Source organism: Phalacrocorax aristotelis, chromosome 1 (assembly GCF_949628215.1).
Source record: "Phalacrocorax aristotelis chromosome 1, bGulAri2.1, whole genome shotgun sequence".
NCBI lineage: Eukaryota > Metazoa > Chordata > Aves > Suliformes > Phalacrocoracidae > Phalacrocorax > Phalacrocorax aristotelis.
The window spans coordinates 141,003,166-141,027,215 of record NC_134276.1 but is presented as its reverse complement, the minus strand read 5'-3'; the positions used below and the strand labels follow the sequence as shown (position 1 = coordinate 141,027,215).

Genomic DNA, 24,050 nt, shown 5'->3' with positions numbered 1-24,050 from the left:
GTAAAACTATTTCCATATTGAAGAAAGAACACATAAAGATGCATTGTTGCAGTACAGGCTGTTACCTTGTTTAAAAAAAATCTGCTACTCAGTATAGTGGTATTAGAGTCAACAACTTGCTGTTTTACACTGCAAAAAAAAGGACTAACAGCCCTTAGCTATCATGTAGTGTCAGATTTGCTTTAAAAAAGAAAGTATCTGATTTGATTCTATACAGTGATTAAACATCTTTGTGCTCTGCTGAGTAGGGTATTCTATCCCCTCCCCCCTCCAAAAATGGCATCAAAGCAATCAAAATGGTAATGTTCAGCATGAATGGGGCCCCATCCCCCACCTTCAAACTCTGCAGACTTTTCTCCATGTTAGAAGAAACCAACACCCCTTCCTCACAAAATGGAAGCTTCCACTACCAAATTGAGAGTGCTGACAAATTCTGATTACAATAAACTGGGAGGAAAAGGGTGGCAAGAAAAATCACCATCACCTATGGGCAGAGATTACATATGCACGGATCACTTTTCAACTTTAACCGCAACTCCAGCAAAACAAAATCAAAGCAAAACAAAAACCAGAAGGGGGGGGGGGGGTCGGAAAGGGGGTGCAATCGCACACGTGCCCCCTTCCCCTCTCCCCGCGGTCCCCCGCGGGATGGCGGGCCCGGCACCCCGCCGCCCCGCGGGCGCTGTCCCCGGCCCTGGTGCTGAAAGGGCGGCTGCATTCCGGAGGAACGGCGCTGGCTCCCGCCGCCGGCGGGGCCGGGAGCCCGGGGCCGGGGAGGGGAGCTCGGCACAGCCGCGCCGGCCCCCCGGGGAGGGGACGGAGGGGAGGGGAGGGGAGCGGAGAGGGGGGCATGAGGGCCAGCGGGGGGGAGGAGAGGGAAAGTTCACCCCTTGGAGGGGTGGGGGGCTCAAGCCCGCAGATCTACAGCCGGCTTCGTAAACTGCCCTCCTAGCGCTGGAAGTCCTAAAAGTGGGGAGAGGGCCCCGGGGGTGGGGGGCGCGGATAGCTGGGGGAGTGGGAGTGGGCGCGGGCCCGAGTGGGTGTGCGCCCGGCGGCGGCCGCCCCTGTCCACGGTGCTGACAGCCCGCCGCCCCCCGCAACTTTCCTCCCGTGGGGCGGGGCGGGGGGAGCGGGTCACGGGCGGAGCAGCGGCCCGGGGGTCACTCGGCACAAAAAGAGAGACGAGAAAGTTTGGGGAGGGCAGGGGGAGAGGGAGGGGGAGGGAGGAAGGAAGGTTTCTGGTTTGTTTTGTTCCCCTTCTCCGGTTGGGTTGGGGTTGGGGTTTTTTTTTCTTTTTTTTTTTTTTCTTTTTTTTTCCCCCTCCGGCAGCTGAAATAGGTTAATCTGTTTTTATTCGTATTTTTGGAAGGGGGAAAAAAGTGAAAGTGCCTAAGTAAACTCGAATCAAAAGCTAACACGTCAGATCAGACCAAGGGAAGAGAAAGGCAAGTGGGGAGGGAAAAAAAAAAAAAAAAAAGAGAGAGAGAAAGAAGAAGAAAAGAAATAAAATAAAGTGATCAATAAAAATCAGTTTTGTAATCAAACCCAGAAATGGCTCCGAACTGGGCTCCAGCCTCCTCCCTCCCAACTCTTGCTCTGCACATTACACGGAAGTGCACAAAGTAGCCCAAGACAGGAGAATTTTCCATATTCCTAAAACATGTCGACCAACTCAAAATGGACGCCTCATTTTTTTTTTTTTACGTTTTAACTACTGCTTATCTTTTTGCTACTAGTACTAAAATCATTCTTTCCCCCAGCAAGACATCTGAGAATCCGACCTCATTTTGAAAACATGCATTTTCTTACTTTGCCCTTAGGAAAATGGATGTTATATTCTCTGCTGTCGGTATTTTTCAGCTAACGCAGACACTTTTCGGATGTTTAGAAAGTGCATTGTAAAAACAAGAAGAAAAACCAAACACAACTGAATCGATCTGTTCCTTACTTGTTTCTCATTAAGAGCTGCTATTCTTGATTGCCTTTCATGGATTTGTTTCTTAAGATCCCCGTTCTGCAAAAACGGCAATAAGATGCATATTAAAGGCAAAGTGTAAACTAACCCCTGTAATGAATAAACTTGCGATCTAGAAATTGTTCAAAGGCAAAACCGTTCCACCAAAGCCGTACGAAAGCATGCACACACAAAACACCCTCCGTAGCAAGAAAGCTCAGTGCAGACTACAAAATGAGATCTCTTACTGATAAAGTTTCTCATCCTGCTGTCCCAGCACAACTGCGCTTATTACAGCAGGGATAAAATACTGAAGAAGAGGAAAAAAAAAAGATCTGCATTTACCTGTGGATCTTGCTTCATCTGTGCAACTAGTTTCTAAAAAAAAAAAAAAAATCACCCCCAAAAAAGGAGGAATTAGAAACTGTTTCAAGTTTAATGGATTTTTTTAAATGTATGTATGTGTGTGGACGGGGGAGGGAGGGGGGTAAGGAACAAAGAGGCAAGTAAACACTGCGAGTCAGTTTCAAGCAAAGCTCATAAATATTCAAGTCTCGTCCTAATCTCTCCAACACACACACACACACACACACACACACACACACACTCACTCTCACTCACTCGCACACACGCACTCACACTCACGCACACACACACACTCACGCGAGCACCGACCGCAGCGTTAACTCCGCATCTCCACAACGCGCACACACGCCAGGGGGAAAAAAATAATAATTAAAAAAAAAAAAACAACAAACAAGAGAAAACAACAAAACCAAAAAAAAAAAAAAACCCCAAACTCAGCCAAACAAGCCGCAAAACTACTTTGGCGAAGTGCTCGCCATTGCCGCGGGGGGCCGGAGGGGGCCGGGGGGGGTCCCCGCCGCGGCCCCGGCCCCCCCCGCCGCCCCGGCCCCGGCCCCGCTCCCCCCCCCCCTCCCCTGATCGATAGACCCTGCGACAAGAAGCAAAGGCTACTTGCTAAGCATGCAACACTGGCTCCCTTCCGATCCTCCTCTCCCTCTAAACAGCACCGGGGATAGAAGAGCATTCTTTATTTCCTTAGTATTTTATTTTTTTTTTTACCTGATGACATTGGATTTCCACTTTTAACGCCTCTTGCAAGCTGTGTAGCTCCATCCCTGCAACTTGCCAGGCACTTTCCTGCCACTTTCAGATCCGAATGAAGTTTTTTTGTTTGTTTGTTTGGTTTGGTTTTTGGTTTGGTTTTGTTTGGCTTGCTTTTTTTTTTCTTTTTTTTTCCTCCCTTTCTTTTCTTTTTTTTTTTTGCCTTTTTTTTTTTTTTTTTTTTTTGCTCTCTCGCTTTTTGCAACCGACCCGCCAGCCAGCCAGGCAGCCACCCCTCCCTTCACGGAAAAAAAAAGGAATTAAAAAAAATTTAAAAAAAGAAGTAAAGAAAGAAAGGCCAGAAAAAAAAATTAAAAAAAAAAAAGGAAAAAGGAATGGCAGTAACAATAATATAAGAAAAAAAAAGCGACAACAACAATCGAAAGAAACAACTACTCAGTCTGCAAAGCAAGTTCTTTGCCTCTTTGCTGGGGACACAGACTCATCACTCACTTTCCGCCAAAGTAGGGGGGCCCCTCCCCCCGCGCCCCCGCCCGCGCGCCCCCCGCGCCCCCCCCCCCCGCCGCCCCCGCTCCGCCCCGCCGCCGTTCCACCGCCTCCCGCCGCCCCGCCGCCCCCGCCAATGGGGACGGCAAAGGCTGGAAACGGGAGGGACTATATTTCCTCGGAGTGCGCGCCTTGATTTCACTTTGCCTGGGGAAAAAGTTGTGCCTCGGCCGCGATGCTAATTCGGCGGTGCCCGGATGGAGCGGGGGGGCGGGGGGGGGCGGAGCGGGGGGAGTGAAGGCTTGCGGCGTGCGCATGCGCCCTTCCGTCCCCGCCGCCGCGGTGGTAGGGGAGAGAACAACAAAGTACCGGCGCGCGCGCGCGCGCGCTCCCCGACGCGAGGGCCCGCGGGGAGAGAGGCGGGGCGGGGGCGGAGCGGGGGAGGGGTCGGCTCGCTCTCTCTCCGCCTCTTCCCCCCCCGCCATCTTCGCGCGCTCCCACCCTAACGCTCCCCGTCCCAGTCCCCGCCGGTACGGGACTAGCCGCCGGCTGGGGCAGCCGGCGGGGCCGCGCCCCACCCCGTCCCGCCACAGGCCGGTGGCGGCGCCCGCTGCTGGGACGGGCTCCTCCCGGCGAGCCGGCGGCGGCGGCGGCTGTGAGGGAGCCGGGCGGCTGCGCGCGTGGCGCTGCCCCGCGCAGGGCCACCTCCCCGCCCCCCAGAAAACTTCCCCCAACGGGCCGGGCTCCGGTCCCATGCCCGGCGTGTTGCCGGTGCGTGCAACGACCGCCTCCGACAGCGGGAGCCGGCTTCGGCAGCGAGCGGGGGTTTCACCCGCTCCAAGGCACAACTTGGGGCCGCGGGCAGCCCGGCGTCAGGGCGGGTTCCTCTCCCCGGGGCAGCGCCTCACGGTGGAGCTGATCCCCGCTCACCCCCTCCGCGGCCGCCTGCTCCTCACCAGAAGGGGCTGCTGCACCCCTGGCTTGTGCTGAGCCCGCTGCCGGGGTGCTCGCACCCCGAAATGGCATGTCGAGCCTGAGCCACGTTAAAAAGCAGACAAAGTATTTTTAGGGGAGCTGAAGTTTCCTGGTGGGTGAGCTGCTTTCAGGTCTGCAGCCAACTGAGCACAAGCGCCCCAACGGCGAGTTGCAACAACCAAAGCGGACAGGGATGGGACCTGTGGGACCCCTTCAAATGACGACAACGTGGAACCACGGCCTCAGTTTAGCTGCTAAATAACAGCAGCAAGTCTTTAAACCGGCACAGAAGTGGATACTCCAGTTCAACAAAGTCAAGCCACAGTTCCTTGGCTCAGTAACCGATACATGTGCCACCAGGTCACTTCATCACAGATGTGGTCTAGATCACGTGCAGACAGAAACACATCGCCTTTATGTTTATGTTACTTTTGTTCCACAAATAATGTGACCCGGCTTCAGGTCATACGGACGGACACTACCTAATCCAGCATCAAGCCTGCTGTCAATTTTCTAAATACATTTAAACCAGCCACACAAATTTATACAAAGTCAGTGTTTTGCCATGTAGCTGCAGTATTTTCGAGGCAGTAATAGGGGCCATGCAGTTAGATTTACTGTCGTTTTGATGCATGGCCGGAGTGGGGTTGGAAGCCAAAAATAATGCTCGGAATAATTTTATTGACGACAGTCAAAATGTAGGGCACATTTTAACAAGCAGTTAGATGATAGAGTGCTGGGGACAAGAACCTTAATGCATCCGTACTCCCATTCCTGCAATGATTGAGCGCTGATATTTTATTTAAGCCACACTAAAGCGTCAAGTTGAAACTCACCCTAAATGATTAGTCAGTATTTAAACCACCACTGTGCTCCAGATGTGCTTGGATGCCAATTTTAATAACTAATTAAATTCATCTCAAAACTAATTAAAGATACCAAAACCAACTTACATCAGCTATACTGTAATTAAGGCTGTTTTGAGGTGTAACATGCTGGGAGTCCAAGACATTGTATCCAATTTTCATTAAACTTCTCAAATACATCCTGTCTAAACATAACACAACTTCTTACATTCAGATCATATAAAGATTCATGGTGTGATATTCTCAGTCTGCCAAAATTAGGAATGAAGACAAAATTGAAAATTTCTGTTACCCTTACAATTCAACAGGGTTTTTTTGGAAGAGCCTGATTCAAGTTAGTAGTGTTTGTTACAGTAATGGGCTACATTTACGGTGTTTGTTTAGTGTCTGCACAAGGCTCAAACAGGCAAAATCAAGAAGCTAGTTTCACTCTTTTTCTCAAGATAATTTCTAAGTCATTTTATTTTCCATAATGTACTTGGTGTCTGGATTGGAAATAGCGGAGGGGGTGTTTAATTCTCAATCAATAAAATGGCTTTGCTGTATGGGGGATTTTTAAAATCTAAACTCCTCTCACATACTTAAGGACAAATAGGTCAATCCTGCAGACACTGACGAATATGAAACTCTTTCAATGCAGAATCGGTGTAACTTCTCATACCTTCTGTACAACGGTATTTTGTAGTGCTAGACCCAACAAAGGAGGGCTTTGCGAGGTACACAAATGCCTGATAAGATCTGACACCTGAGTAAGGCGCAGGAGTAGGCTAGGCTTCTAAGCAGTTATTCAGAAATTTAAAGTGGCTCTAAACAAGCTAACAAAGCATTTGAACTAACTTTTGAGAAAGGGAAGCCTGATGGCTTTTGTAAATAGGGAGTGTTACCTTTGTAACCTCTGGTTATATCAGTGCAAAATTCTGTCAGTTCAGAATCAGGCCATCAGCTCAAACTGACTAAACTAGTCAAATATGATTTCTTTATGTATTAGTTGTTAATTCATTTACATTATGCTGGTTGATTTGTTTTAATGCATATTTCCTTGGAAGAGCAAAGAGGCTTTTTCTCAACATTATAAAATAGTCACTTTTTCATCAGAATAAAAATAGAAATTACTGTTAGCCTAACTTCTTGTAAAGAAGTGTACAGTTTCATGAAGTGTACAATTTTATGATGTTACTTGCAAGGGGTGAGGATTATTGTGTTGTCCTTCCCACAGCAGTGAGACGCCAACAGGAAAAGTTTAGAAATTTGTTTCAGTCTGCCCACCATTCAGAAATTGGTTTGTGTCTACAATGCTATGATGGGCCACAGCTCTTAATGTAAATATAAATTATAAAACACAATGAAGTACATTGCTTTTCATTTATTGATACTGCTTGTATTGTTTTCTAGGGAAGTTGTGTAAAATACATTAATCTGTCAAATACATTTATGCAATAACATTATGCAGTCACCTATAAAAATGTTAACAGCTTTATGTCATTTACATGAAGATTATGGTGGCAAAAGTCATCCTGCTCGCTGGAGGGGCATGAGAGCTCAGTGAGCTTCCCTTCCACCTATGCAGCTGCATAAGGGACACGTACAATTTAGCTGGAAAATGCAAAGGAAATGGGAGACCCAGTAAAGTGGCCGGCAGCCTTGCAGAGGGCTCTCCTTAAGCATGGAAATTCATGGGCAGTGCTAACCAAAAGAAGTCACATTATATGTCATGTGATAAACCACATTTTTCATTGACCTCTGGAAAGAGTATCTTTGCTCCTAGAAGTTGTGGAACTTCAGAAGTCCTCCAGAAGGAACCGTACCCTTCCTTTCTCCTCACAGTGGAGATCACTTTCAGAGCCTGGATGGGGACCTTTACACAAAAAAGTACTTTGTAGTCCTGAAGTAAAGGTCTGTGTGTTCTACAGTGAGATATAAGTGTAACCCCTCTGTTGCCAAAAGTTTTCTTTGCTTCTGTATGACATCGTTTGGATGAATAAGGACAAAGAGGCCAATTTTACAGAAACTTCCACTCATTAAAAGTTTTACAGGTGTGAATCAATTTGATAGTCCTTGGTTATTTATGTGCAGAAGTGTTTCTGAATCAGACACTTTTTCTGCAAAAAGTTATTGCAGAAATGTATTTGACGGAATGACCTACTTTATAGGAGTACCTAAAAACACACAGTACGGTATCAATACAAGACCAATAAATGACACTTTTTGTAACAACATTTCCTGCATACAGAGACTCAGGACCAATCATTGTATCAAGAACACAAGACACCCAAAAGTTCTTGCTTCTATTGCACCTCATTACGGGTGGCCAGGAATCCAGCACCTTGGAGTCGAATCTCACACTTCAAATCCCCACAAGAGGTGATGATGTTCCTCCCTTATCAGGTACTATTACCGATTCAGGAGAAGAATTGCAAAGCTACAAAGGAGAGCAAGGCACCTAATTGCTTCTGGTAATGCCATATTTCTATTACAATTAACTTGAAAACTCCATGTCCCCACATACCCTTGTGTAATAGTCTCTCTCTCCGTCCTCCAGAGAGTGCTACAAAGATGTGGAGGAATAAAGTATTGGACAGTGATTTGTAAAGACAATCAATGGCTTTATTGCAAATCCCGTGCACTTCAAATTCCTCTTCCCAAACTGGCAAGGAAGAGTGTCTGAAGATCATAAAATCATGGGCAGCTGAACAAGAAGGGAGCAGCCACTCAGCTGGGAAAGTACTTGAAGTGAATGGCAATGTGCCATGCAGGTTCATCTTTGTACAAGCCATTATCAACTTCCCTGCAAGAGCAAGGGCTCTTTCTGCACGTGGGAACAGCCAGTGGTAAGAATATTTAGGAACCATCTAGGTAAGAAAAAAGAAGAGCGGAGCTTGAAGCCACATTGAGAGGCTTAAAATCTCAAGATGTGTAGTTTGTCCTGCATTTTCTCGATACCTCCATCCTGCAATATGTTCCTTCTCCTTTTAAGATCATCTCTCCAGTTCAACTGAGAAGATGCTTTAGAGAACTGGAATTATTTGATGGAAGTAACTTTTTCACATTCCCAAAGTCAACTTAACTGGGGACTAGAGACAACGGCTATCTTGTTGAGACGGAGAGATGTAGCCAGCTCTTCTCTTTGGTGGAAAAACCTTCTGGAGAGGCAAAATGAACCAGGAAACTCATCATTTCCCTGTGATTATCAGCGCGAAGGGATATGAAGAACAATGAAATGCTGATGTCTAAGATATGCAGGAGGCGGCAACATCCATCTAAAGATCTGATCCTCTGGGTTTATTTCTAAGTCTTTGACATCCTCACTGTTTCATTACCTAGAGTCCCCATTTCCCTACAATTCCTTCACCAGAGTTGCAAATTATGCACTCTTTACAGGTTCGTAAGTTAGCCCTTCCGTGCAGTTGCAAGAGGAATTGTGTCCTTTCCCTTCCTTTACGTGAGTAAAATCAGGGCCACAGGAGCAGAACTTATTCTTCTTTGATTGCTTCTGCATTCTGCTTTTGAAAGCGGAGAGGACCCCAGCTATTAATGACGCATTGTTAGACAACAATACCATCAGACTGCATTTCAATTCCTTTGGAGGGTCAGTGGGGGAAAAAAGAGCTTACCCTACCAACCATGATAAAAACCCCTGCTGAACTTTGGCAACCCCCACTCAACTGGAATTCCTCAAACTATTATTCCTTGCTCGCAATTTTATTCCTCATCTTGCTGTCACCTTCTTTTGTTTTCGGCAGCCTTTCAGTTCCCTCCGGCTGCTGCTCAACTCACATACTTTATCCAGCCTGATCCTGCTCCCTCAGGTGGTTCTGGAAGTACAACGATATGGCAGCACCAGGTGCCTGCAGATGAGCCAAGCACTTCAGACACTTCAGCATGTATCCAGTGGTGGTCTAGAGATCTTCTGTCAATACAGCCAAATTGTTTCACCTACTGCCTTCCCCATTGCCTGCCAGCAAATCTTTGATTCCAAATAACATCTATTCCTCTAAGGTAGAATGGAAGAGAAGCAGCAAATCAGTGTCTTACCAGATTTCTCACACTGTTAATTATGACTATAATACTGCCATTCATGGACTGTACGAGGTAATGGAGAGTATTACGTATGGAGATAATCTGAAGTTTGGAGGGCAATATATATGTTGAAGGATAGGATGGGAGTTCAGAATGATTGTGACAAATTGGAGAAATGGTCTGAAAAAGTAGTCTGAGATTCCACATGAACAAGCGTATGAGATTAAATTTAGGCAGATATAATCAACTTCACAAATACCGAGATAGGCACTAATTCCTTAGATAGTGGTTGCGCAGGAAAGAAATTTGAGTTTATAATGGATCAAAAGCTGAATGAGAGTCAAAAACATCAGGTTGTTGCAAAAAGGGCTGAGATGCATAAACAGGAGTGAAGTCATTAAGAGATGTGAAATGATCCTTCTGCTCTACTCAGCACTGGCAAAGCCTCAGCTGGACAACGGTGTCCAATTTTGAGTACCACACTTCAAGAAACGTGGCTGAATTGGAGAGAAAGCAAAGGACATTAGGAGGAGCAATCAGAGGTCTGGAGAATGTTTAATCTGTAAAGAAAGCGTTAGTTAAAAGCTTGGAATTACTTCGGCTAGCAGGAGGACTGAGGAGAGACATATTAAGAGTCTCTGGACATATAAAAAGAGGAAGGGAATAACTGGTTCTTCTCACCCATGGGGGCAGAACAGTGTCATGGTTTTAACTCTACCCCAGCTAAAACCATGACAAACAGGAAGGGTTAGATTTACATTGCAGCAAGGGAGATTCAGACTAACTGTTACAAAAAAACATATCTAAAGGCAAAAGTAGGTAATGCTGGTACGTGTTCCCTTTGGAGATGCTGGAATCACTGGCATTGGAGATCTCTAAGAAGGGGTTAAACAACCAACCTCCAGAAAGGAGAGGAGTATTGTTTGATACTGTCTTGGAGGAATGGGAGAGGCAAGATGACCTTTTCTGGACCAGTACACTATTATCCCTCTGATAATACAGCTGATGCATCATATTAGGATACCCTAAATTGCATCTACTGCCAGCTCTCCTTCTTCCTCACAGGTTTCCTCCTGTTGTGACCCAGCTGTCCTGTCTCGTGTTTCACACTCTAACTGGCCACACACAACTCCTATTCCCAGTTACCCAGTTACAACAGATATTAACCTTATGCCTTGCAATCTATTGTTTCTGTTGTGAAACCATCATAAACCCAAAGCTCCCACTGATTTCCTGAATAGAAAAAGGAGAAAAAAATGATTCCCTATGTCCATATTCCAGTTACCAGGATTTTTACGCTTCCAGTCACCTTCATTGAGGGGAGAGGGTAAAAGAAAGACAGACACATTTTCTTTGTAAGAATTCCAAATATTAAACACAACTTGAAAGAAGTCTAAAATACTGCTAGTCTTAAAGAGGTATCAAGATTTTTCTGAACGTGTTTATCTTCTTGCTTTACCTTTTTTCCACATCCACAGAAATTACTTTCACATACTGACTTCTCAGAAATACTCTTACCATCAGTCAGGACAAGCACAAGATCCTTCCTAACTCAAAGACTCCAGAGGCTACGAGGTATAAACACACTCTCCTGGCTTTCTTTGTGAGAGGATCATATCAAAAACTGTAGAAGCTACAGTATCAATACAACAGAAGACAGAATGTTGTTCTAGGGTACTGCATCGTCTAAAAAGAAAAGCAGCTATGCAGCAAGTTTAGAGTGCAGCCAGAAGACAATCCTCACTTTGGCCTGTCTCTAAAAGTTACTTCTACAAAACTGGCATCCACAGTGGAGCACCTTGAGGCTTTTCCACAGTCTTTGTCCTATCAGTATAGGGGCAAATTTCCTTCTCCTTGCCTTAGCGAGACATGCAGAAGTTGGCTTGTGGGGTTTTTCTGCCATGCTACATTCATTCGTATCAGCTGCATCCCAGTTCTGGAACACAGATTTCCTCAACACAGAAGGTTTGCAGGGCCCAGAAGACCAGATTTGTAAAGGTATTTACACCTCTGACTTGGATCCCAAGCAGCTTTAAAACTCTGACTCGTCCTGCAAAGCACCGATTTGTTCGATTTCAGAAGGTGTTAGGTGCTCATATACCTTCAAAATCTGGTTCTTCCCTTGAGGCAGGAGCTCTTCATCTTGTAGTCTGAATTCCATTGTTTGCAATTAAATTGTTTCCTTTCCTTTATCAGCTCTAAGCATTTCTCTAGTTGTAACACTGTCCCTTGTTCTCCCATTGTAAGCACTTTCCTGTTCTGCCTTTCATCCTGTCCTTCCATCTCTCTCTCATATTTCCCATGATTTTTCCCAGCTATCTCATTTTAGCCTTCTATCTGGATCACGGGATCAGACATACCAAGCGGACTATGAATCTCAAGATAGGATGAAATTCTATTCTATGCGCAGGCAACTCATACTCACTTCAATGGAAAATGCCTGATTACATCTGCAGAAAAGATTTGGCCCTTTAAATGCAAAATGTCACCAGTATTTTTATGCATTTGACAAACTACCAGTGGGTTACATGACAGCGTAAATCATCAGCTGGGCTTTTGCTTTCATTTCAGTCCTTGGACATTCCCTCCCTGTGCTGTCATACCCACAGGTAAAAGACCTTCCGAAAAACACAGACCTTCCAATGCAAGAAAAAAATCTATTAAAATAAAAACTTTTGGCACATTTGCAAGTCTCAGCAGCACTGCCCCCGTGCTGTTTTTATGAAAAACAGCTGCATCAGTAAGTGTAACATAGAACTTGGGTAAAAGGGATAAACAATACATTTCTCTTTCTTGTCAGGAACAATCACGAAGAATTGACTTAAGGTCTGTCATTCATCCCCCCAAAATCACAAGCTAGGCACACACTCTCTATCTGGGGGCAAAAAGGTAAAGTCAGCTCCATTCTTTAGCCAATTTATTTTTATTCTAAATACCAGACTTTGTTTTTTTATGCTGCTTCTCACATATCACATACTCTGCAGTGCCTGGTAAAGTAAATGAGCTGCTTTTTGGAAGCATGATTCCCCATAGGGGATTTTTTTATTCGTTTTCCCTGGGAAGAGTAAAAACAAATAGTTCTCTTCTCAGATTTTTGTTTGTTTGTTTGTTTGTTTTGAAGGAACGACATTTTGAGTCTCTCTAAATAGACTTTTACATCCATGTAAATGACCATACAAAGTGCAATACTGTGAAAACCCAAGCTCTGGTATGGTCCCCATTGCTATAGAGCAGGCTTTGTGGGAAGGTGGCTAAGCTCCACATAGTCCTGGACATTTGAGAAAAGCTGGTCAAGAAAATGGTCATTCTGGAAAAGGCAAGGATTGTCAAGGAATTGTACAGTGCAGCCAGTGCAGAAAGAACATCTTACTGAGAGGAGGAGGTTTTCTTGGGCTGAAATCTGAAGCAAGTCCTGAGAGTGTAACACACCCCTGATTTACACCTGTGGTGTCAGTGCAAAGTATGATCGCTGCCTGTGAGATTTAAAAGCTGTTATACTGGGCTAACATCACAAACTTTGAAGTGAAGGGTAAAATTCAAATGAGGTGTAATAATGCTGAGCACTTCTGAAAATCCCTCCCATGACCTTGAGGCTCAAGGAATACTTTAAAATTTGATCAGCAAATTCTGGGTGTTTCTCTTCTCTAGCTGGAAAGGGTGCTATCTTTTTTTTTCCCTGGAGAATCAAGTCACTTTGAGACGTATCATGTTACGTGAAAACAAAGAGTAGCCAAATTCACTACATTTTTTCTTAAAAAAAAAATTTAGCCTAGAAGCATAAGAACTGGGGCATATAGCTCGTAAAGGATACCATTGTGTCAAAGTGTTAAAGGTTTAGAAAATAAACTTATATCCTCTAAGTGACCTAGTCACTTGGACTTCTGATGCTCCATCAGGATGTGTGGATTCACACCTGAGTCCCATTGAGTCGTTGAGATTGGGCCCCTAATCTCCTTTGAGAAAAGAATCCTACCTCTGCTGAATATCACCTACTCCCCGATGTTTCACATTAATGAAGAATTCAACAGGATACTGAAGTTCATCGAAAGTTCTCTCCTCACTTTTAGTCGATCTGTCTCCTTCCTTGGGAATGAGCAGTCCATACGTTCTGGCATTGCTCTCTAGAGCGTGCCTTGACCTCCTTTTCAGGCAGGAGGAAATGAGCCAACTGTTTCTACAAAAAAAAAAAGCTTTCTGAACAGGCGCAGCTCCCAGCAGCACATGGGAAAACTTGGGCAGCTTGATACATACACCTGGCTGAAAGTCACAGTAATAAAAAAAATCTCATGCTAAGTCTGAGGTTTCCCGGGCTGCCAAGGAGACCTAGAAACCTCTTTCCAACAAGTGTTATGAATTTAAATCTCTTGGGGTGTTTGGAAAATCCTTTATTTAAGCTTTCTAGTAGGGAAAGATAGGAGAGAATAACGAACTATCAGCCCAAGCCTACTCACACTTCAGCCATACTGTTATGGAAGAGGTACCTGTGCCACTAATGCCTTCACTCCACCAAACAAGCCATCTGTCATGGGAGAAAGTCTGTGTTTGTCCTAACACCCTAGAAATCAGGCCTGACTCTGGCAGAGGCCATAGACTTTCTGATCTCTGTCATCTTCTCATGGTCCATGTAGAAAAACCACTGTCATCTGTCACCTTGGCGCCATCCTAATTGATTTAGCTGCCTGATGCCACGTTTTGCTCTCACACAAAGTGCCTGCAAACATATTCCCAAGGTTTTGTTCCCCCATGCGCTGGCAGTGATTTAACCTAACACCACTTTTACTTCAGATGAAAATACTAAATTAATTTCTGTGGCAGAATGCAGCAGGGCTTTGTAGTGCAATGAACAGACAGTGCCCCAGCAGGGAGCAAGAGGAGTATTACAATGAAGCCTTCACCTCTCTTTGGCTCTGTCCAAAAGTCCCCAGCAGTACTGAGAAACATTTTCACGGGACAGTCAAATTTCTGCTGAATAGGATGAAAAGATGAAGAAGCCCATTTCACTGTATTCAGCAGGCTGCTGCACAGAGAAGCCCTGCTTAACATTTCTGCTGAACAGAGCCCTAGGGCAGGAAATATATTGAACTCCCATAGTGGAGTACCAGTAATGGCTTTTTAAAACTATATCAATTTGTATCATTTGCAGAGCACGAATATTTAATCTGGTTTTAATTACAGAAACCTCCTAGATATTTTATTTCTTTTTTCTCTTCCTCCCCACCCCCTTTTTTCAGTTTTGTTGTTGCTGCTGTTGTCCTGCACTTCCAGCCTTGCTCTGTTTTCCAGTCACCAGAATCCTTTTATCACTCTGCTTTGAAAAAAGAATTGAATTTCTTTTGTACATTGGGGGTGAATTTGTAAATAACACTCGTTCAACAGATTTTGCTCCAAGGATCACTCTGGGAATATATTCAGATCAATATCATCCCTGTTAATATCACTTGAAAGTAACACTGAACAGCACCACAGTGAGGCTATGGGAATATCATCTTCAAAATAGGGGGTCGAAGAAAGCCAGATGAGAAGTGTTGAGCAACAGGATATTGTACATGCAGTCCATGAATTTGTTCTCTGGAGCAGGAGATACTAATTATCTCCTAGTACTGCAGCAGCACACACATGGGGTCCCCGTACAACAACTGTGCTAGGAGCTGTACATGCTGAGGTTAAAAAATGAAATTAAATTTCAATAAATAAAAAAATAAATAAGTTATGACAGAAAGTCCCTGTGTTCAATGCAGTTATTGGCCATTGTGTCTTACTTAACACGTAATCATGGGGAAGAGCTCCAAAGAATATTAAAACGTACATTCTGCATTCTCAGGGTTTTTTCCTCTTCTTTAAATAAACATACTGAGGTTCTTTAAATAGGCCTCTCTGCACTAAGCATAAGTGCAACAAAAGATGTGCAAAGGCTGCAAAACACAACAGAGCACCAGAAAAAAATAGATTAAGCCCTTGAGTGAATGCGTCTCTCCCCCCTGACCACCAATGTTCTGGTAGGGTATTAAAATGCTCTCACCTCACTCATAAGCTCTCCTCCAAAAGCTAGTAAAACAAAAGGCTTTTGAGCACCTTCTAATAGTCACCAGGGCTGTCGAAATAAAGGAGGGGGGTATGTATGCTAGGTATATATATACACCTTGCTTGTTCTCCTTTCCCAGTTGAACAAAAAAAGATTTTAAGTGTCTCTGCAGGTCTCAGGTATAATGCTCTCTCCCGTGGGAAGATACTGTCCCCCAGCCATGACCATGTTACATAGATAAGAACAAACAGATTGAATTACGCACAGCCTGAAAGTTGATGCAAATCTCTGAGCTGCAATTCATCCAAGTTGAGCAAAGGAGGCCACCGGTGTCCTGGTACTTCCTATGTGTTTTCCACACTAAATTCCCAGCTTATATGCTTTCCCTGTCTTTTTCTGGGCTAAATGTCAGCCTCCCTGTCCTCGCCCCAGTTAAATACTAGGTGAGTTGTATAAGGATGCCAAGCAATTCATACTGCTGTGTTCTGTAATGCCTGTTTTACTGTTTATGCCTCTGCAGAAACATCTTTTTTTCAATTTTGCCCATTCCTGCAAGACTGGAATTTGACTTGCTTTTTTTTAATGCCCTTTGTTCTGGACTTAAATCCTCTTCTACTCCTTTCATTTACTGGGAAAAACTTGAAAACACAGCCCAGGCAAACAGCAAAACCAGAATCAGAAAGCGAGCAAAAGGAAGCCCAAATTTACTTCAAGAACATCTCATTATTTTTTTATTCAGTCTCATGATTAGCTAGGAACAGGCTGACTCATGACGTTTGAGTGGCCTGGCTCAGCAATACTGTTTTTCCTGTCAGAATGTCTGCGTATGTCCTCTGGTCCCCGCACTCCTTCATCTCACCCTCGGCTGATTTGTATTGCTGGGGAAATACATGATTACAAAAGTTAAGGGAGAGTAATGGAAAATAATTTGGCTCTAAAGAACATGACTCGGAAAGGTCTCTCCTGTACTAGCTGGCTTCTGTTCCTAAAGGTTTCCCTTCAAATTCCCAGTCGTAAATCTACGCTGTAAAAAGACATAATGAAAACAAATGTGGTCTTAGTAAAAGGGCTGGCCCAGTGACTTTCTGTCCTCGCTTTCCCTCAGTGATGAATCCCTTTAGGACTACTTTGCAGCAACCAGGTTAAAGAAGCAAACAAGTTTCACTGGGATCCAGGTTTTCCCTCACTTGATTCTACGGGGCTGGAAGTGAACCCGTTGGTCTCTACTCTTCCCTTCCATTTCTCAACTTGTTTTGATTTGTTACAATGTCAGTGATACAATGCTTTGTGGCAATCTTTTTTTCTTAATTATCTTTACGTTAGGCCGTGAAACACATGAGTTACCTTGCTGAATGCATTCCACGCTCGTCTGCTCTGAAGCGATAGGAAAATACAAAATGTATTTGCCAGTAACAATATTTTGGTATCTACCTGATGTAAAACATCCTCAGTTATTGGTTCAAATGTTATACATAAAATACTAACAGGAATCCAGCAGTACTCATAAGCAGAAGGGCAACCAGAGATCTAGCTTCTGGTCTGGGCATCTGTTTTACAGTACGAAATACCGTCAGTTTTGAAACATGATTCTGCAGCTCACATGAATAAATCTTGACACATGAGATGAGAACCACTGAAATCAATGAATTCCTTTATTCAGCCTTAACGCGTGTTGACTTCAATGAGGCTTGCCTAAGGACATGCAGGGTTTGTTCCAGTGGTCCAGCTTGTTTGAGTGCGAACTGCAAGGCTGGGCTTACAGCTTGCCTTTCATGCAACCGGTAGTACTGAGTCTTCTTAAACCTAGGAGATCTTTATTTTCATCAAAGCCAGATCTGGGCTCAGTACACCAACAAGGCAGTAAAATTAGTTTTTTCGCTATATAATGACAAGAACTGTAAATAAAATAATAGTAGAACAAGAGAGAAATTCAGCAAGAACAGGGTAAGAAGTCATGTTTTCATCAGCCGCGTTGAAAGGAAAAAATTTATATTTGGGCCCAGTTTGAACACCATAATAGAAACATCATATTCTCACTGAGCTCAGGGGCAATTTGGTGAGCACAAATATAGGATGGATGTCTTGACAAGATGCAGCTGCATAGAATGAAGAGCTGCAGAAAAAAACATTTGTGGCAAAGGTGTTAAACAGGAGGCCACAAAAGAATCTGTTTAAACCAAGTTCACCTAACTCTTGCAGTGTAGAAGGTCGCAGTGGAGAAACTCCACTTCTATTCAGTTCTGCACTCAGCTTTGGGAAATCAAAGTATCATAGAAATGAGTCCACTTTAACCAACAAATGGTTTAGAAAATGTATCCTCCCTCCTTCTTACCTTATATGGAACCTGAAGGCACCTGAATATCTGAACATAGTATAGTCTGGGTTGGAAGGGAGTCCAACTAGTCCAACCTAGTCATCTAGTCATCTCCAACGAGTCTTCCAGTTGAACCCTCCTGCAACAAGCAGGGACATCTTCAACATCATCTAGCAAGTATGAAAAAATGTCCTCATCTGGCTCTGATTCATAGTTCCTATACCAGCGCTGAAGAAGCCCTTGAACTTGTCCTATAGAAAGGATATATCTAATGCTAGGCTCCAGGTGGACTAAAAAATGCGGTATAAAAGTTCACCATTCGAGCAGAATGTTTCCTGGCAGAGCTTTGTCAACACGAGATGACTAGACGGTGACTCAGGAACCTAAGCAAACCCGCCATTACCATCAAACATGCACACAAAATGCACCAGAGCTTGGAGTTCAAACAGAAAATAGGAAGCTCAGATATTTCTCTCCTGGTACAGATGGAAATGGGGAGGACGGGGGAATGGAGAGAACCTGCCACCATCCCTCCACCACTGAGTGGATGGGACCAGGAGGTGTTTGGAAAAGGAAGGAGGTAGCAACACGCTGTGGGGGGAAATTGGTACTTGTGGGAGGAAAATGTGACCCCCAAGGGGCCCATCTGAGACTTAGTGCCTCCCTACTACCTCCTTCTTATGGCTGAGCCTTGAAGTCACAAATCTGCCTCAAAACTCTCTTTGTTATACTATGTGTAGTAAAAATATAAGAACCATCTAAGACCCGCTTGGTTGATATAAAAATATCACCTTCATATTGATTTTAATTTCAGTGAAAACAAAGCTGGTTATTAATATATTTTAACAATCCTCAGTAAGGTGTGAAGCCCAGACTTAAGAGACAAGAATGAAGGTAAAATGGAGCAAAACAGGTTGGACTGTTACCTTTGTTACAGTTCAAGAAAACACTAATGTGAAAACTATAGATTTAAAACTATTCCCTCCAGAATGGTTACATGCTATCAGCAGCACAGGCAAATATTTTTTTAAGATATATACATGTAAAGATCGTTAAAATAAAAATCATGGCAAGGAATCCTAGGACACCAAGGACAAAATACTGTGATGAAATCTACAGCTGAACAAGAATAATTTGCTCTGCCAAACCAGCCAGAGAAGTTAATCTAATTTACCATGTAAAATAAAATTCAATCTCGTGTATATTGACATTATATTTGTCTTTTATTACATGATGACACACCATGGATACGTGGTATTTATATATCTATACATGTCTATGCACACATGTACGTAAATATCTATACGCACACACCCCCGCACATAGATGCATGCACCCTCACGCTTACATTTAAGGTCTACTACTAAGTTTTGCTTTAGTCATTCAAATCTGGCTTCAAAACACATGCACACACCATAGCGCACAACTGTGTGAGTTGAATCAGCTCCCCAAGGAGCAGAGGCTTGGCGAGCAGCTTCCTCAGTTCATTATAATCACCGCTTCCAATCTCTTGTTAAAGAGAAACTCTATCACCAGGATTCTTTAGAAACCTGAGGCCAACATCTCTTCATTTAAACTGGCATCACTTTGCCGAAGTCAAAGGTATAACTGAGAGGGCAGCGTTTATAGGAAGACCACTTAAAACAAGCAATTTTAAACAATTTTCTTTTAAAAGCCTTGATAAGGTTTCAGCTTCCACCAGATCTGTGTTAGTTCTAACCACTCTCACACGAACAGGTTCAATATTAATTAAACAAACCTCTTTCTCCCTAGCGTAAAAACACGGGGACTAAAAATAAACCTGTTACAAAATATGCATTTTGTTTACACATATTTACACAGACCTCAGATCTGAATACACGCGGTACCAGAAGGATAAAGCCATCTGATGCAGAAGATCAGTAAAGCAATCTGTAGGCTCTACAGGGGCCAGAAAAGAAACATTTGTATGGTGGCAAACAACATTATGCAAGACATGCATGTGCTTTAGTTTGTGATGGAGAAATAGTTGCACAAGCTGTGGATCTGGAGTGACTGGCAACGATCTTGCTCATCCATGCACACAAAAGAACAAAGTACCATCTCTCCTCTACATATTTATTACAATTTCAAAGCTCAGGCCTTCATCCTTCCTACTTCAGGATCTAACTGCTTTGGTTTCTTTCTCCTTTTTTTTTTTTTTTTTTCTTCACTGTATCTCTGGAGTTTGATTTTGGAGGCAGCAGCAAGTTCCCCCTTATTTTCTGTGACCTGCCTCTTGCAGCCCTACCCCTCTTTGCATGCTCAATGCACATGATGTGTCAGCACAGCGAATCTGTTGGGGTGGGGTGTGTGTCCCCCCCCCGAGGAGGAATGTGATGGGGGAGGAAGAAGGGTGGAAAAGCCTTTCTCGCCCCCCCTTTCTCTGTAGAGCCTGCTGGGAGATGTAGTCCAGCTGCAGCTGCCTTGGAACAAAAGCGAGCCGGGGCTGCTGCGGGGAGGGTGTCGGGGCTGCGGCGCTTTCCCGCCACCCCCGCCCAGGCCATCGCGGCGAAGGGGGCGGCCGGGGAGGAAGAGGGGAGGCGGCGGGAGAGCCCCCTCCCTCCATCCCTCCGAGCACCTCGGCTTCATTGTTCTTGGGGTTTGACCAACTTCGTGGAAAAACCTCGCCCGTCCACGCCAACTGCTGTGGGATGCTCGAGCTGGGGCAGGGCCACGGCCCGCCCGGCGGGAATCGCTGCTCCTCGGCCCGGGGCTGCCGGGCGGGGAAACTTTCGCCCCGCTTTTTGTTTGCACGTTAAGGGTATTTCATTTAAACGGGAGCAGGAAAAAATTCTCCCTTGCGTTTTTCATTCTTACGCCTTCAACTTCGCATCCCGCCAGGACAACACAACAACGTTCCTCTCAGCTTTTAACACATTCGTTTAAATGTTTTGAAACGAAACAGTAAGGGGGTGTTCTTTCACCGTTGTTGGTATTTTTAACCTACACCCAGTTGCGTGATTACCCCCTGCACCACCACTGTCACTCGTCATCGCTTGATTTCTGTATTTATTTTCTAGCTAGCATTTTAAAAAAAAAAAAAAAGTGAAGTAATTTCTTCCTTTCAGCCTCCCGGGCAAGCAACTGTGGGGGTAGAAAATGCAAATTCTTGGAAGGCCTCTGGGATTTAATTTTTTTTTTTTTTTTAAGGAAATCAGGTGCTCAGCCTCGTGCTTTTTAAAGGAGCGGGGCACTGGCTCTCGGCAACGCAAAGGCTTTTGCTAACGTGGAGCCAGGAGTTTTCCTAGTGATTCTTTCCCAGCGATTGCAACACATGCAAGGCAATGTCTCTCTCGCTCTCTCTTTTGCCTTGGTAATTACCTTAAGTTTCGGCTCCCCATCCCCCCCCCGTTAACCTTGGATCCATAGTTTCTGCTGCTGCCTCTCTGCTCCTTCCCTCCAGTACATCAGCTGTTACTTTTCATTTCATGGCTCACTGGTGAAACTCTTGAACTCTTTTTCTCTTTACATGTCCAACCTGTTTCCTTCCCCAGATGCTTTTGACTTTTCTCAAGGTCTCGTCTTTTATCACATTAAAGCCGCTGGGTGCGTGTGGTTTAGCGGGGCGAGGGGAGGAGGAGGGACGGACAGCCGAGGGTGCCAGAGCCGCCGGGCAGCAGGGAAGGCGGCCGGGGGGAGGGCGGGGGGATGCTCCGGCCTCCCCTCCTGGCCTTGCTGTGGGAGGTGGGAGAGGAGGGGGCGCTCGGCCGCGGCTGCCCAGGGCGGGGGCTTTGTTCTAAACCCGGCGCTGGCAAAGTGCGCCCAAGTTCAGGCCGCCTCTTACGCGCCGGCACCGCGGCCCTGGGCTTGCTCAGGACTGCCGCAACTCAAAGCAAGCCGTGAAAAGAAAGCTCCACCTCCTCCAGGTCCACAGGAATAATTTTACACCACCACCATCACACCCCACCCCCGCTCCAGCCTTCGGCCTCAGCCGGGGGCGGGGGCCGGGATGGGTAACCATTGCACCGCCGCCAAACCTCTGCTGTGCCCGTGTCCGGGGGCTCCGCTCCGGCCGTAAAGGTGGGAGCAGCAGTGGGCTTGCTTGCCTTTTTTTTTTTTTTTTTTGGTCTTTTAATAACCGAAGCAGCAGCCGGCAGAGGCTACATGAAAGGAATGATCAGCAGGCACTCATCTTCACCGTGGCTGGTGGGGGAAGGGAGACACATCCGACTGATTTAGTGACTGGCTGGGGAAAACAGGCTTTGACTGGGGAAGGGGTCTGTTTGGGGGGAAGGGAGAGAGGGGAAGGGTTAAGAAAGGAGCATCTACTGAGATGAGCAGGCAGCCCTGGAAAAGCGAGTCTGCCCTGCGCTCCCTGAACGGGGCCGCACGAGCAGCCCCAAAGCAGCTCTGCCTCTCGGTTACCGCCTGCGGGGAACTGAGGTCCTGGATCTCCAGCTCGGAAGAAACCCCAAGGACTCCCAGCGCTGCCACCATCCTAGCTCAGAGCTCCTGGGAGCACCCAGCAGGCCTCATTTCAGGACTGCCCAGAGTTTGTACTTAATGTAAAAACACCGTTGTCAAAAACGAGATTAAGATTAGGATTACTCTCTTTCCCACACACACACTCAAAAAACCACTGCTGCCATTTTTAGCAGGTACTTTGATACGTTTTCTGTTAACCGGTATCCCTAGTCTTTCTTCTCTTTCCCAGCCAGCTTCAGTGACTCAGTGTTGCTTAGAAATGCAAGCTGAAGCCAGGGCCTGCCCATGAAATACAGGGCCATGGCAGTCACCATGCTGCCCCCAACCATGGACTTCGATCAGGAGAAGCATTGAACATGCAACTGGGAAGTCATCTCCTTACGGGGCAAAAGCCCTATTGCAGTGGCAGAACAGAGCAGGAATAGAGGGTCATTGCAGTGGGATTGTGGGAGAGGGTGGGTCACAAATCCATAGGGAAATGGACTTCAGCTACCATCCACAGTCTGCTGAGACCTTAGATGTCTGCTCCAAGGGGACGCTTCCAAACTGAAGTCCAAAGGGTCCTTATTGCTGCCTGAGACATCCCAAACTCAGACAGGGATGGGATTTAAGAAGTGCCATTCCCCTCAGAGGTTCTTGTTAACCTTAAGCAGACTCTGCTCCGCTTGCTGACTTCGACAGGTTTTATTCAGAGGCTCCCTAACTCTTCCAGTCCACATTGCATTTGTAACACAGCATTGCACCTAAAAGGCTGCAAGTTCCACTCTGTAGCTGGGCCCATAGAAATGAGGTATGGCAGCTCTCCACCTCAGGGAGCCACCTCCACCACAGAGGTGGGTGCTGCACCGCAGCAGCACCTTAGCTGGGAGTGCCATGCTCTGCTTTCTCTCCTGCTTCCATTCACACACTCCTGTTCACCACCACCACCTTCCCTGCAGCAAAATAAATTGCTTTTCAAAGCAGATTTCTTCTCCCCGCCCCCCCCCTTCTCATCCCTTTCAAGTGCCTGACATTAACACTAGCCCTGGAAAGGTGGGCATCTGGGGAGTCACCAACTACCAGAAGAAATTACCGGTTACATTGAAGACGACATTTTCCTTGCTAGTGTTAAAAGAATTTCAATCTCTTCCTTGTTTGTTCCTTTTATCCAGATGTGTAGAGTAGCACATTTCCACATACGAAGGTGCTGCTAAATGGAATGTGTATTAGCAACCTACAGTACTTCATTATACCTTATTCTAATTCTGTACCACCCTTAAGATACAGCTGTACTTTGGTGACAAAAATAAGAATTTCTGAACACTGTGTTCAGTACACACGGCTACAGCGTTCCAAATGGTGACAGCAAGTGCAACCTTTTCGCAGAAATAAATAAGAAAAGCAGACTTATGATTATAACTTTGAGTTAAGAAAAAAACCCTAACAAGCTTGAATCCACTTGTCAAGTGGGTCCAATAAAGAGTCTCTGACATTTTTAAAAGGGGCAGAAAACCATCCTTCAACTACTAGACCAGCCCTCTACATGCTGTGGAAATAAGTGTGTATATGATAGATCTAATAATAGGTAGCTGTCATGGTGATGGGTGCCCAGAATAACTAGTATATCCCCTCGGCCTCTCTGCTTTCCTCTCAATCTCCCACTTATTTATCCTATATGTCCCCCCCCACCTCTCCTCATTGAACTCAGTGGAGACCCTGGGCTACCTCATCTGGCCCTGTTTGCACAACTGGATTCTAAAGGGTGATGTACTGGCAGCAAGCCTAGACTACCAAAATAAATTGGGCACGGGCTGTCTGTACAGAGATAAATTACACTGTCACAGTAGCCAAAGAAAGTCACGGAGTTGCTCCACTTGATGAACTCCCAGTGGATGCAAAACT

General features: G+C 45.3%; 1 protein-coding gene across 2 annotated transcripts in view; it reads right to left on the bottom strand.

Moving 5' to 3' along the window:
- The window catches only part of PHF21B (PHD finger protein 21B), a 167,663-nt gene extending 164,090 nt beyond the window's left edge, over positions 1-3,573 (bottom strand). For both annotated transcript variants that reach the window (XM_075112645.1, XM_075112655.1), the window contains exons 1-3: positions 3,041-3,573; positions 2,300-2,332; positions 1,949-2,014 (exon numbers count right to left, since the gene is read on the bottom strand). In XM_075112645.1, coding sequence (XP_074968746.1) covers positions 1,949-2,014; positions 2,300-2,332; positions 3,041-3,094 — 153 coding nt within the window. In that variant the 5' untranslated portion in view covers positions 3,095-3,573. The remainder of the gene's footprint in view (positions 1-1,948; positions 2,015-2,299; positions 2,333-3,040) is intronic.
- Positions 3,574-24,050: the final 20,477 nt, after the last annotated feature.